Raw genomic sequence first — 15,455 nt, forward strand, 5'->3', positions numbered from 1 at the left:
CCACTTTGCCATTGGTTTAGGCTTATCCAGATCCAGATTCCAGTGTCTCAGGTGTTGAATAATCCTGTATATCAGCATTCAAAAGAAATTTTTTAAAGTAAAAAGCATGATAAAGAAGATTTGCAGGAGTTCCAGTATACGAGTTTTCTATATTCATAAAAACATTTCTACTTCATTAATTAACAGGCAATTTAAAGAACACATTAAAGCTGGAAAATTCTAGTGTGACTTTCATTATTTTTCTATATTAAAAAAAATCTACACCTTTGTTGGGTAAATCTACTCTGCTTCAAGCTCTGTAACCACAGCAAGCAGCCTGAAGCTTGAAGCAGTTTGGTCAAAATTAACAAGTTTTTAGGATTCATATTTCATTCTATTTAAATTTAAATGAGCGCGCTTTACTTGTTTCAATTAAAATTATAAATTTGTAGGGATGATATATTTATAATATTAGAGCCGGCATATTCAATTTTTGCATGCAAGAACTTAAAAAATCACATTTAGACAACATTAAACAAAGACCAAACACAAACAAGAATCAGACAAAGTAGACAAATCAGACAAATTAGAGAGAAACCCGGGATTTTAGAGATTAGAATATGGCCTGCTTGATTTTTACACAGGGCTATTTTGATTGGAACATTAAGGATAGAAACCAAACAGAACTCTCTCTCGAAAAGTTTCGAGAATGGCCGTTTATGAGATTCTGTTTAGCCATATCCAAACAGGTGTTCCCTTTGCCCTCTTTTCAGGCATAGAACAGGAAAGAAATAAAATGAGTTGAGAGAAAGAGGAGAACAGAAAAAACTGTAATTTTTCCAAACTCTTAAGTCCTTCTATTTACTAAAGAAAATCAGATAATAACACAACTTTAAAACTCATCTCAGTCTCTAATTATTCTTAAATTCTAATAGCTGCTACAACCGGCAGCCGAAATTCCTCCATTTCAACCCCCACAAGAGGCTTGCTTCTCATATTTTGCATGGAGGCATTGATGGTTCAGTGGTAGAATTCTCCCCTGCCACGCAGGAGGCCCGGGTGAGATCTGAGACAGACCGGAGTTGACAAATGGATTCAGGCTGGCCCCAATTGTTATTGGGGCCTGAGGCTGGCCCCCTTGCCAGTTTCCCTGATTACTACTTTGATTACTTGTCAGATTTGGATTATGTGGGGGCTGCCATTCTATTCCTAACTTTAGTCCTAATGGCTGTCCGTTTTTGTGAAATTTAGAATGGCACAGCTTTGCCCAATGATATTTTTTTTGACAGCGTGGACACAAAGTCTTAGGCAATGGGACATTATTATTAGCATTATTAATTATGGGAGCTGTCCCTTGCACTCCTGGGCCTGCTTGCCCACTCTTGTTAGGGCATTGTCGGCTAAAGTGGCCCGTTCGGTTACAAGTAAAGCAAGTACGACTTCCCTTAGAGGAAGCTTCATTGACAGAAGGCATTTTTCCTTGATACATAGTCTTAATACATTGAGGATACGTTTCTCCTTTTAAAGCTGCAGCAATAGTTACTCCCTGAACAAAAGCAGGATTTACGTCCTGACAGGCTTTGATGAAATCCCCTATCGTTCCTTCTCTCCTCACTGACCGCAACATGGCCTGGCAAGTGGAATTAGCATTTTCATAAGCCAACTGTTTAATTATAATATCTCCTGCCGTCTCATTTGAAATAACTCTTCTTACTGCTTGAATCAACCGAGCAACAAACTCCTCATAAGGTTCATCACCTTTCTGTTTTACTCCTACCACAGTAACATCTCCACCAGACGAAGCTGGCAACTTTCTCCAAGCTGATATAGCACAACCATTCACTTGTATCAAAGCTGGTTTAGAAAGTTTTAACTGTTCACTAACATCAGCAAATTCTCCTTCTCCCGTAATCATTTCTCTAATCACAGGATTATGAGTCCTCCGATTCCTAACTGCCTGTTGTTTAGCTTGCTCCTCATATTCAGCTCTCCAAAGGAGATAATTTCCTCCAGATAAACAAGCTTTAGCCACTTGTTCCCAATCATAAGGAGTCATCCAATTATGAGAAACTGTTTCCACCAAAGACATAGTATAAGGAGAGGTGGGTCCATATTGACTGCAAGCCATTTTCAACTCTTTCAATAATTTATAAGGAAGCGGCTCCCATGTAGGATCCTCCTCCTCATCAAATTCACCAGCCACAGCCACAGGAAAACATAATGCCAAATCAGTTTCCTCTTGGTCGCAAGAAGCTTGAATTGCCTTCTGCAACCCTGTTAACCCTGATGATTTTTTCTTTTCATTAACATCTGGTGATTGTACTGGTAGAGGCAAAGACATTTTAATAGCCTTATTTTCATCCTTTTTGTCAGTCTTGGAGGGATATAATATGGGCAAGACTGTTTTTGAGTTCCAATCCTCATTATCCCTATTATATTTAGCTGCCTCATCTTCTAATTCAGCCTCATCTTTTGGAGATAAATGATCTTCACTATCATCCTGATGTTTACTTAATTTTAAAGAGGCCATAGCATGATCTGTACTATCTTGAGACTGCCTTCTATTTCTAATTAATGGAGTCTCTTCTTTTGGAGGAGCAGTTGCCTTAGGGAATTTATGCATCTCATGTTCTGGATTTAAGGCATCTTTAATCAAGCTCCATAAAGCAAATGCATCAACTGGGACCCTTTCTGGTCCGTGTAGCTCATAATAACATTTTAAATCTTCTCCAACTTTAACCCATTTCTCGAAACTAAGCGTTCCCTCATCTGGAAACCATGGAGAACATTTTTGTACAAATTCCATAAAACGAGCTACTTGTTTAGTGGAAACACTAACTCCTTTTAAGGAAAGTGTATACTTAATGACTTTTTAAAAGAGACTTTTATAAAGACTCACTATGGCCCATGACTTCTCAAAATCTTAAGTTCTGAAATTCTCCACCTATTCTCATCCTGTCTTTCTTACAGGGGGGTCTGCAGCACCCTGAGTGGAGTCCTAGCCATCCCGAGACAACGAGGGGGGATTACCTGTAGGTCCCTGTTCCGGGCGCCAAATGCCATTCTAACTTTATTCTTTCTAACATGATTAATAAGAAGAAATTCTCCTACAAACTTAACCCTTTATGAGGGATATCATGGCCAGCCTCTTATGTTTATGAACCCAGTTCAAGGGGCTTACAGGCTTTTCTGTGGAACTTACACCTTCTGTCTCATTTCCAAAGAAATTACTACAAATCTACAGGGAAAGCATGGTACTATTATCCCTGTGCTACAAATAATAGCACACACCCAGAAAAGGGGGGATATAAGGCCAGATTAATTCAAAAAGGTCAAAGGGGGAAGTATCGTTATGCCTTTCCTTTGCGGTGACTTTGTCACCCCGCAGCCATTGGTCTTCACTGCAGTGACTTTGTCAATCAGCAGTTTTTGATCTTCTTCTGCTTTAACCTTGTCAGCCAGCAGTTGTGGGTCTTCTCCTGCTGTGACCTTGCCAGACAGCAGTCGTTGATCGGCTCCCGACGTGTGTGTGTGTGTGTGTGTGTGTGTGTGTGTGTATTTTTCTGAAGCTAGAAACGGGGAGAGACAGTCAGACAGAATCCCGCATGCACCCGACCGGGATCCACCCGGCACACCCACCAGGGGGCGATGCTCTGCCCACCAGGGGGCAATGCTCTGCCCCTCCGGAGCGTCGCTCTGCTGCGACCAGAGCCACTCTAGCGCCTGGGGCAGAGGCCAAGGAGCCATCCCCAGCGCCTGGGCCATCTTTGCTCCAATGGAGCCTCGCTGCGGGAGAGGAAGAGAGAGACAGAGAGGAAGGAGAGGGGGAGGGGTGGAGAAGCAGATGGACGCTTCTCCTGTGTGCCCTGGCCGGGAATCAAACCTGGGACTTCTGCACACCAGGCCGACGCTCTACCACTGAGCCAACCGGCCAGGGCCGAGAGCCGGCATTTTCTAATTGAGCGTGCAGAAAAATCACTTCGGAGGTATCACAAGGTCCTCACTTTGACCATTTCAAGCTGAAATTTTTTCATTACAGTAGATACTTGCAAGTTAACTTGAATTTAACCTGCAGAATTATTAATGGGGGACTGATGTTCCTGGGGCTTGTTGACTTAAAGGTATGATTTCCCATGTTAATTTTAATTTTCTTTGTATATCTGCAGAGTCTGAACAAATTTCTAGGGATATTGTGTAGTGGGTTCAAGAGAGCTGCTTGTGGGTTGCGTTCCAAGGGAATTACTTATTCCAAGTCATCTCAAACCCTCTTATGTGTCTCGGTTTCTCTACCAAGCTGCCTAATACAACTGTGAGGACTCAGAGGGCTAGGTAACCAGCCTTCATGTGTGCATTGCCAGATGAGTCAATTGTTTAATTACAGTTGAATTTGGAAATCCCTATGGGACAACCTACATGTCATGAGTAGTGATGCCCTCTTGACAACTCCACAGAGATTTATTTATTTATCATATTAAGTGAGAGGCAGGGAGGCAGAGAAACATGCAGCCTGACCAGGATCCACCTGGCACGCCCACTAGGGGGCAATGCTCTGCCGGCCAGGGCTGGCAAAGATTTCTTCATTCTGACACAAAAGCACCCACTATAGAAGGAAAATTAATAAAGTAGATTTTATTAAAATGTAAGGCCCTGGCCGGTTGGCTCAGTGGTAGAGCGTTGGCCTGCTGTGCAGGAGTCCCGGGTTCAATTCCCAGTCAGAGCACACAGGAGAAGTGCCCATCTGCTTCTCCACCCCTCCCCTTCTCCTTCCTCTCTGTCTCTCTCTTCCCCTCCCGCAGCTGAGGCTCCACTGAAGCAAAGTTGGCCTGGGCGCTGGGGATGGCTCTGTGGCCTCTGCCTCAGGCGCTAGAATGGCTCTGGTTGCAACAGAGCAATGCCCCAGATGGGCAGAGCATCGCCCCCTGGTGGGCATGCCAGGTGGATCCCGGTCAGGCGCATGCGGGAGTCTGTCTGACCGTCTCCGTTTCCAACTTCAGAAAAATACAAAAAAATAAATTAATTAATTAAAATTTTTTCTCTTCAAAGGGCATTATTAAGAAAATAAAAAGGCATGATTGGGTCAGTGGTAGAGCATTGGCCTGGCATATGGATGTCCCGGGTTCAATTCCTGGGCAGGTTACACAGGATAAGCAACCATCTGCTTTTCCACCCTTCCCCACTTCTCTCTCTCTCTCTTTCCCTCCCGCAGCCATGGTTTGATTGGTTTGGGTGTTATCACCCAGGGCACTGAGGATGGCTCTGTGGAGCCTCTGCCTCAGGTGCTAAAAATAGCTCAGTTGTAAACATGGCCCCAAATGGGCAGAGCATCTATCCCAGATGGGTGTTGCTGGGTGGATCCTGGTCAAGGTGCATGTGGGAATCTGTCTCTCTATCTCCCCTCCTCTTACTTAGAAAACAGAAGAAGAAAAAAAAATTTTTTTAAAGAAAAGAAAAAGGCAAGCCACAGACTGGGAAAAAATATTGGCAAAACATGTATGTCTGACAAAGGAATTGTGTCCAGAATATATATATATATTAGGAAACATTAGGACGAATCAGCACAGTCATGTTATTTAGAGACACGGAGGTGTGTGTGTGTGTGTGTGTGTGTGTGTGTGTGTGTGTGTGTGTGTGTGTGTATAAAATTTTTAAAACTCTTACAACTCAACAATAGGAAGACAACCCAATTTTTTAAATGGGCAGAAGATTTGGACAAAAAGCACATGAGAAGATGCCAGATATCAGGGAAATGCAAACTAATACCACAGTGAGATACTACTACACTCCTGCTATGGCTAACATGTAAAACAGTGACTAAGTGTTGGTGAGGATGCCGAGGAGCTAGAGCTCACACAATGCTGGTACAATGCTCGATAGTTCAATCATTTATAGAAAAGTCAACTTACACCTGTGCAGCCTTTCGCTCCTGGGTATCTACCCGAGGGAAATGGCAATCAGACTCATTCACACATGTTCATAGCACCTTTATTTGTTAGAGCCAATAACCTACTATAAGTCTAGAGAGATGCAAACTCACCTGCATTTATCTGGGGGTAGGAGTAGGGTGGGAAGAAGTATGCATCACCAGGAAGTCTACAGAGATGTACGCTGTCTTGATTCCAATGAAAGTTTCAGGGATGTGTAGAGAGGTCAAAACTCATCAGATTATAAACTTTAACCTGACCTGGCGGTGGCACAGTAGATAGAGCGTCAGACTGGGATGTGGAGGACCCTGGTTTGAAACCCCGAGGTCACCAGCTTAAGCACAGGCTCATCTGGTTTGAGCAAGGCTCACCAGCTTGAGCCCAAGGTCGCTGGCTTGAGCAAGGGGTCACTTACTCTGCTGTAGCCCCCTGGTCAAGGCACATATGAGAAAGCAATCAATGAACAACTAAGGTGTCGAAACAAAGAATTGATGCTTCTCATCTCTCTCCCTTCCTGTCTGTCCCTATCTGTCCCTCTCTCTGACTCTCTGTCTCTGTCACACACAAAAAAATTACATATTTTAAATATGTGCATTTTGTTGTATGTCAGTTATACCCCAATAAAGCTGTAAGACAAAACACAGTTATTAAAAAAAAATTTAAGCATGGCTTAGCTCTGAATAGCACAAAAAGTCAAATAATGTAAACACTGAATTTTTTTTAATCAAAATATAGTTATATTGGGGCAATGGAAAAATGTGTGGATGTGGTCAAGGGGAAGATGGGGGAAATCCTGCATAGTGTGTGTTCAGCAGGTAAATCTAAGACTGGAAACATTAGGAAGGATCAGCACAGGCATGTTATTTAGAGACACGGAGGTAAATATGCCACAAATCACCTCAAATGGAAGTCTCTGAACTTCCATTTATGTCCATAAGACATATTACTGGTCTTAACACATGTGGGATGAACTCTCTGAACCATGTGAAGGTTTAACTTTAAATAAAAACTTTTAGTGCACTATCAGAGCCTCAAAGTCACAACCTTGGTCTGCCCAAAGATGAAGGGACTCTGTGCGCCTCACCCGGGCTCAGAGAGGAGGTGTGAGGGTTTCCAAATGATTGCAGGTCCCTGCTGGAATTCTTCAGGTTTGTAAGTAGAGGCTTTGTAGGAGCATCAGGCAGCTTTCTCTTTGAAGAGCTCGAGTGGTTAATCTTTTGGGGACCCAAACATTGGCATTTACATGTTTAAAGTGTATGTAAATTGAGGGATGCCTGAATTCTTTCATAAGAACCCAAAACATAGACAAGTATTTGAGAAAATGTGATGCCTTGAAGATAATTCACCTTCTTTCCTCCAAGCCACGTGGGAAGTGTGGGAAGTACCGGCCTGATGACCTAGTGAGTCTGTTTTTCTTGTTCCTTCTCCAGGTGGTCACTTCTTTCATCGAAGCTCTCTGTCCCCTCGGAGCCTGGTGTATGAAAGTGAATTATCCACAATCGAACCTTCTTTGGACATGTATGATGAAAACAAAACCTGATTTTTTTAAATGGGCTGTTGGGGGTCACCTCTTTTGTGACTTGGTTTATGATCACCTTTCCCATTTTGTGTTCTCTGTCAGCACCCATTCTGGAACAATGACAGTGTTTTCCGAGCTCAGGTTGAGGCTCAGGGTTAAATTGCAAAGTTCCCCCAAGGTGAGGCTTTGAGGACAGCCTTTTGCTCTGGTGACCTGGTGGCACCAAAAACCTGCCCAAAGCTGGCCACTGAACACGGGCCCCGAGCAGCCTGGCTGTTTGCAGAGAAGAGGTGGCCCAAGGATTAATGTTGCATCGCAAACATGTCTCTGAGTAATCACATGCTGTGTCAGGGTGATGTTGACATTTTTAAATTTTATTTTATATTTAATGCCTTTGTGCTTCCCACTTAGGATGCATACTAATGACCGCAGGCATGCTTCTTACTGACGCAGGCACAAGTTGCTACTGTGTGGCCTGCTCTATGTTTTCCTATCTCTTACTCTACTTTCTGTTAAAGGGCCTCTTTCTAAAGGTTCCTGAGAGAAATCTTGCCTCCTCTGGTCTGACCTTGCCTCAGAAACGGACCACCCAGAGCACCATGACAGGGCTGTAGGCGGGCGGTACAGGACAAGCTGTTGTCCATGTTGTCAGAGAGGATGATGTAAGGTATCATGTGCTTAAGTGACCACCAAAACACAGAAGGCCCTGTCTCCGAGGCCTGTGGATTTATTTGCTTGGCAACCACCAAGGTGTGGAGGAGGAGGCCAGCCTGGCAATGATGTCAGGGTGACAGCCCATGGGTGTCAAAATCAGTATGACTCTAAGTGCTTTCTTGAGACGATCACACCACCTCCTTGTTGTTAGACACCAGATAAGCACCGTACTTCAGTCTTCACTGGTCCAACCCAGTACCCCCCTGGGCATTGGCGTGAAGAAGACACAGGGGCCTACAGAAAAAGATGCGGTGGCCAGCACAGTGCACAGCTGGGACACGTGCTTTCCCCTCACACCTGGGATGATTGAGTTAACATCACAAGAAACGTGCATATTAAGAATATTCCCAACATGGAACTATGATAAGCAAATTTATGGAACAAATCTAAGCATCTTTTTTCCTCAAAGATACACCCTAAGTCAGCTCGTTTCTCCTGTGACATGAGCCACGAAGAGGAGTGGATACATTCAGACCCTCCAATCCTTGTTGTGAGATTGGAAGCTTCAGTCTCCACATGCCAAGAGTCAGACCCAGCAGCATGCCACACACTCATGTCTCCCCACCCTGCTGTTTCTATTGACTCTGTAGGACAGAACTTTGAAGGGAACACTTGCCCTTTTCCACGTGCACTAGCTTCTCTTTATCAGCATCTCTGTTCACGATTTGTTGCTGAGGTGCCTCCGACATAGTTGTGCCTGGAACAAAAACCTTCCGAGAACCAGAGTGGTAACATCTTGCAGGTTCGTCGCCTCGGTGTGAGCAGCAGCATTTTGTTTGTAATCATTTGAGGTCGGAACAGTGCAGATTTTTAAGGTTTTGGCAATGTTTTCTTTTTACCTTTTTTATCCAAGGGCTTTTGTTGGTTTCCTTTTTATAGTCTTTGCACTATAAAAATATTTTTGATAAAAACACAGTTTCAGAGAGCACTGTTCAGAGACAGGCTTGCCACTGCTTTGCAGTGGGGGAATGGAGCCGAGGAAATGCAGCCTGGTCTGCAGGGTTCCAGACTCGCACCTGCATTTGCATTTGGTTCAGCTCATCCCAAGGGAAAGAGGCCTGGCTCTGACACGTTGTCCCTACCACACCATGCTTTCCTGAACCAGAACTCACATCCCAGCAGTGTTTTCTTCTGATTTGTGCAGTCTTACAAAAGCAATTACATTAAATTTCACTTGAAACATCCCTTTACTGAAAAGAAGTAAAATTACTCGAGAAGAAATTTAAAATTCAGGCCCCTAGAGATTTCACTTATTGCCTGACCAGGCAGTGGCGTGGTAGACAGAGCGTCGGACTGGGATGTGGAAGAACTAGGTTCAAACCCCGAGCTCGCCAGCTTGAGTGCGGGCTCATCTGGTTTGAGCAAGGCTCACCAGCTTGAGCCCAAGGTTGCTGGCTCGAGCAAGGGGTTCCTCGGTCTGCTGTAGCCCCCAGTCAAGGCACATATGAGAAAGCAATCAATGAACAACTAAGGTGCCACAACAAAGAATTGAGGCTTCTCATCTCTCTCCCTTCCTGTCCCTATCTGTCCCTCTCTCTGACTCTGACATAAAAAAAAAAAAAAATTGTCTCACTTATTGATACACTATTTGAATTTCTGGTAAATCTAGAGCACACATTTCCTGCTGAATAACCAAGGAGGCATTTCTTACATGGAGTTCACTCAGAATAGTGCTTCAGAGCCCTACTCGACACCCTTTTCCTGAAAATCGGGGCCACTTTCCTGCTTAGTACATAATGTCCTACCTTTGTCAGGAGGCACAGCAACTTCTCCATGAAGATCATACACTTCGGGAACAATGAGGGTGGCATGATTTGTGTCTAATAACAGCCTCTGCTGGCAGTTGTGCTGAGGAGAAATCCTCTGCCAAGCCACCCAGAGATCCTGGCAGGGGACAGGAGGCCAGAGCTGCCTTTGTGTGAGCTTTGTGAGAGCACACCTCAACCCAGGCACCCTTGCCTCTGAGAAGCTTGTGGTTCGGGCAGCAGAGTTTGTTGGCCTGGCAGACATGGTCAGATGAGTGGAGAGGTGCTTTACTCGCATTGTATGAGCATCCCAGTTCACTACACTTACAGCCACCATGGTTCTTACCCAGGCAACATGTGATTAGCTTTGATCGTTTTGGTGGGGTATTGTGGGGACTATTTGAAGAATGGAAGGAGCAGAAGAGTTACTTACACCACAAACCTCCGTCCCTGCAGCAGACTGCTCTGAGCTGGGCCTGGCTCCAGCTTCTCCCCAGGCCAAGCAGGGGCAGAACTGGCAGCATAACCACAGGATGCACATGGACTGTGGTCTGGAGTAGCCAGAAATTGGGTCGTGACAGTTAAAATGCAAATGTCTCAATTTGGTGATTTTTAACTTCCCAAGGGAAGAACTTCCTATAGTCTTCCTTTCCTATTATTTCAGAGAAATAGGAGAGATGGCTGGTCAGAAAATAGCCCAGCTGTTTGCAGGAGGAGGGCCAGGCTTCCGGTGGCCCTGTGGTGGTGCTGGGTGTGAGCAGGCAGCATGTCTACCCTGGGCTGCTTGCCTCTGCCCTGGGGGAAGACAGGCTCTACCACCAGGGTTAAAACACCTTGCAAGGTCTGGTGAACCCTACTCTTTAAGAAACACTCCATTTTCCTGTCCCTTCTCAGGTCCATGAGGCACTTCCCTGAATAGCTGCCGGCCACCCTGATGCCTGCCACAGCCTGTGTCAGAGGTGCAGTCGCTAAGGGTGCAAAAAACAAAATAAGGTTACTAAATTTAATTAACTTGGTGTTTCCTATGGCCTTCATATTTTTATTACCCCTCACACCCAGTTCTTTCCTTGATCTACATGTTAAACAAAACTGGTTTTAACTGAAGAAAAATTAAAATGTTGCCTTGCTGTTAACCTTTATTATTTATGCAGTGTTTCTACTATAGGAATGCAAGGAGGTAGTATTGATATCAGGTCACCTTAACAAGTGGTTGCTGCTCATAAATGTCTTGAAACAAAAACACTGATTTCCAGGAAGTAGGATTTAGAAGGAAAAAGGTAGGATTATAAGGCTGATTTTGTCAACAGACCTTTATTATGTTCTCACCATGTGCCACATATATACTCCAAATTCAGGTGAATCCAATGATCATTAAGATTTTAGCTGTTATAGAAAATATTGCCCCTGGCCAGGTAGCTCACTTGGTTGGAGCATCATCCTAATGAACCAAGATTGTGGGTTCGGTCCCTGGTAGGGGCACATGTAGGAATCAACCAATGAATGAAAGCATGTAAAATGGAGATGAGTGGAGAGGTGCTTTTCTCGCATTGTATGAGCATCCCAGTGGAACAACAACAACAAAAAAGAGGCTGGGAGTCCCCCGTACCCATCTTTCTCTGTATGTTGTGTCTTGTGTATGTTTTTCCTTCAGTCCTGCAGCGCCTTCCTTTCATGCACGCCCACGGCTGAGCTGGTCTCGGCAAGTGGTGCCCAGACGTGGGGCCTGATGAACAGGGACCTGCCGAACAGGAACCTGACTGGTACAGGGACTCAATTGGAACAATGACACAATTGGAAGGACCGCCAGAGCGATAAGTAAAGAGAAGCTTTGCTTTGGGTACCCTTTCAATGAGTAAAACCTTGTCAGGAGCGAGAGAAAATGGAGAAGATGCACCTACAACCTGGAATCCCCAATCATGCAGATGGAGGTACTAACCCTCCAGACCATCCATTTGGTGGGACTGATGCAAGTGATGAAGAAGGCAGCTTTCCAACTTGGAGGCAGATAAAAAATCTATGCCAAGAAGCAGAGAAACAATTGAAGCAGCAGAAAACTTTGATGACAGCCTCTAATATGACAGTTGCACTTTTTGCTCTGCTTACGGAGACTTCCTCAGGTGCTGGCAACAAAACATCCAGCAATTGATGCAGAGGAAGGCTGCAAGACTGCTTATGCAGCTGTGCAAAAAAAAATAATAATAAGAAGAAGGGGGACAAGTGGGGAAATGGCTGGGGTTTAGACTGTGTTCCTGAGACAAGTCTTTTGTGCAGACTTTGGAACACCGGGTCCTGCGGGGGCAGAATGCTGCCCTTGCCAGCGCTAGAAAAGATTGTTTAAAGGAAAACAGTTGATCCCTATGACCTTTCCTTACATACCTGAAAGACAGTTAACTACCCTTCTATGCACCTGAACCCTCTGTTAATTTACCTAATGAGCAAGGAGACCAATAAATTCAATAAGGCTGCAGTGATCTGGGCTCTCAGTCCTAGAGGCTGGGAGTTCCCTGTACGGAAGGAAGGAAGGGGAGGAAGAAAGGAAGGGAAGGAAGGGAAGAAAGGGAAGGAAGCGAAGGAAGTGAAGGAAGGAAGGAAGGAAGACTAGCACATTAACACCAAGTGGGATTTGAGACCAGATAAAGTGAGGGTAAGTCATGCAGAGTTAAGTTTTCCTGGGGCACAGGTGAATGGGGCCTAGTGCAGCCTGGAAGCCCCTGAGGTTGCTGGGAATGCAACACCTCCAGTGAAGGCAAGCCAGGGGGCTTGAGATTCAAAGGTGAGGGTGTCACTTGCTAGGCAGGGTAGCTTTTGCTGCGGGAGCATCCAAATCTCTACTTAGAGAGTGAGCTGGGGAGGGGAGGGGATGGGCTGGGTAGGAATTGCAATGCCTGAGTGCTGGGGCCTGCCGTAGGTGCCAGGCAGAGCAGAAAACTTCAAAGGTGGGCCCAAGACCGGGTCTGACTGAATGTGGAAAAGGAAGGACCCACAAAGGGCAAGCAGAACCCCAGATTGCTAGTCTTGGTGACTAGGTGAGTATTGGTGGGACCCGGGGACAGCCCTGTGGGGGCACTTGAAATCTCAGGGCTGGCCAAGCTTCTAAAGGGGGGCATGTAGATGCAGCTCTTGGGTCTCCAGTAGAGGTTTGGTGAGGAAAGACTGATCAAGGTGGGGCCCTCTGTGCATAAGAGTTCTTGGGAAGCTGTTTTAAATGTACATGTCACCTATACCTACAAAAGTAGTCTCCATGTAATTGCAGCCCCTTGGGTGCCTCAGATCTCTCTCTCTCTCTCTCCCTCACTCCCTTTCTCTCTCTCTCTCTCCCTCTCCCTTTCTCTCTCTCTCTCTCTCTCTCTCTCCCTCTCTCCCTTTCTCTCTCTCTCTCTCTCTCTCTCTCTCACACACACACACACACACACACACACACACACACACACACACTATGTACATAGGCACATGCACTCTCCTTCCCACACACATTGGAGTTAGAATCCCAGAGTGAGTGTCTAGCCAGCCCCGGTGTCCCCTTATTTCAAATGATGGTGGATGCCAGAGTAGGGCTGAAATTGCCCAGGGACACAAGAGTCAGGCTTGGGGAGACTGATATTAGGTGAGAACAGAAGGAGATGCTCTCAGCAACTGATTTAGAAAAACCACTGAATTTGACCGGTGATGGCGCAGTAGATAGAGCATTGACCAGGGACACTGAGGTCCCGGGTTCAGAACCCCAAAGTTGCTGGCTTGAGCCCAGGCTCATCTGGCTTGAGTGCAGGCTTGCCATCTAGAGCTTAGGTCATTGACATGATTCCAAGTTTGCTGGCTTGAGCCCAATGTTGCTGGCTTGGGCAAGGGGTCACTGGCTCAGCATCAGGCACCCCCACCCCAGTCAAGGCACATATAAGAAGCAGTCAATGAACAGCTAAAGTGCTGCAACTATGAGTTGATGCTTCTCATCTCTCTCCCTTCCTGTCTTGCTGTCTCTCTCTCTCTCTCTCTTCCTCTCTTAAAAAAGAAAAAGAAAAACCACTGAGTGTAACTTCTCTATTCAAAAAAGGTGGTGTTCCTGACCTGTGGTGGCACAGTGGATAAAGCGTCGGCCTGGAAATGCTGAGGTCGCCGGTTCAAAACCCTGGGCTTGCCTGGTCAAGGCACATATGTGAGTTGATGCTTCCAGCCCCTCCCCCCTTCTCTCTTTCTCTCCTCTCTCTCTCTCTCTCTCTCTCTCTCTGTCTATCCCTCTCCTTTCTAAAATGAAGAAATAAAAAATTAAAAAAAAAAAAAAAAAAAGACTAGGCAAAAAAGGTGGTGTTCACCTTACTCTGTGCCAGAGGCAGACCAGCTGACTCACACACTCCCAGAAACAAAGTTTGGAATCAAACTCAGCGTTTTCTCCCAGCTTCACACACGAGTATGGGTAACCATTATGGTACCCACAGTTTAAAATTAGCATCTTCCTTGTTGTGGGCAGTTGTTACAAATGAGGTGCACCTAGTTTTGCCTTTTCTTTTGGTTTCATTGGTAAATTGTTCCAAAGCCTACTGGACCAAGGATGAGTGTTGAGTGTATGTGTTCATGTAACATCCATGGACCTGGTTGAGATCAATGAGCAGGACTGGCAAATGCCTTACATAGTTTAGACATAGTAACAGCAGAGGAAATACAGGAGGAAGGGTGCGGAGGTGACATGCCTGTGCTGCGCCTGCGCAGAGACCTTCCTCACGTCCTGTGAAGCCGTGTGAGCAGAGCCCAGGAGCCTGTGCCATGTTCTGAACTGTTCCTTCACTGCTCTGGAGCCCTGAGTTCCCAGTTCACATCCGTGTCTTGAAGGCCTGGATGAGGGGGACTGAAGTGGAGTCAGAAGCCCAGTTGGACCTTGGGCTCCTCTAAGGTGTTGGTCAAGTCCAGAGGTTTGTCCTCTTTCTTAAGCGTGTCCTGGAAGATCCCAACAAACTGAGCGTTGAAGCAGACAAAGCCCCTAGCAGACAAAGGATGAAAGCAGTCACCTGTGCTCTAGAGCTGCATTCCATGACCCCTCAGGACCACGGAGGGAAAGGGGTACTGTCAGCCTTGACTGCTAAAAAGGACACGTATTTGCACCCAAGCCTTGGCTATCCTGGCCCCACCAGGCCCAGTGCGGCCCCTAGTCTGTGATGGGGACTTATCCATGGTTTCCCTCTCGCTTTTTACCCTAGCTCGTGTCACTTTTTCACTTTTCTTCACTCTGACTTGGGGAAGAAGAAAGATACTTTACTACAAACAAAAAACAAAAACTTTGAACTTCATGCAACTTGAGTATTAAACTTCAAAATAATTCAGTGCTGCTGGAATCCTCAGACCTCCACGCTGGGCTCTCCCAGTTTCTCCCCTAGAACCTTTCTTGTGGATATACCTGAAAGATGGGGGTCCTGGCAGCACGGCCTGGCTCGGCAGCCTGAAAGGGCTGACTTTCTCAGAAGCGGCAGGCCAGGCCAGCTCAACCAGAGGAGCCTCAGAAAGCATGCACACTCTCCTGTGGAAAAGCTGAGAGCCAGAGGATGTCATGAGCACTCGTTCTTGGCTACAGTGGACCCTTTATCCCCTGGG

At 45.7% G+C, this 15,455-nt stretch overlaps 1 protein-coding gene across 3 annotated transcripts in view; it reads left to right on the forward strand.

Annotated features, from left to right (window-relative positions):
• RNF130 (ring finger protein 130) overlaps positions 1-14,159 on the forward strand; it is a 162,170-nt gene extending 148,011 nt beyond the window's left edge. The window contains exons 8-9 of one of the 3 annotated variants that reach the window (XM_066343552.1): positions 7,331-7,418; positions 10,773-12,349. In XM_066343552.1, coding sequence (XP_066199649.1) covers positions 7,331-7,418; positions 10,773-10,797 — 113 coding nt within the window. In that variant the 3' untranslated portion in view covers positions 10,798-12,349. Of the gene's footprint in view, positions 1-7,330 lie in introns of all 3 variants that reach the window. The other 2 variants (XM_066343550.1, XM_066343551.1) reach the window with 2 other exon arrangements.
• Positions 14,160-15,455: the final 1,296 nt, after the last annotated feature.

The sequence above is a fragment of the Saccopteryx leptura genome, chromosome 6 (assembly GCF_036850995.1).
Source record: "Saccopteryx leptura isolate mSacLep1 chromosome 6, mSacLep1_pri_phased_curated, whole genome shotgun sequence".
NCBI lineage: Eukaryota > Metazoa > Chordata > Mammalia > Chiroptera > Emballonuridae > Saccopteryx > Saccopteryx leptura.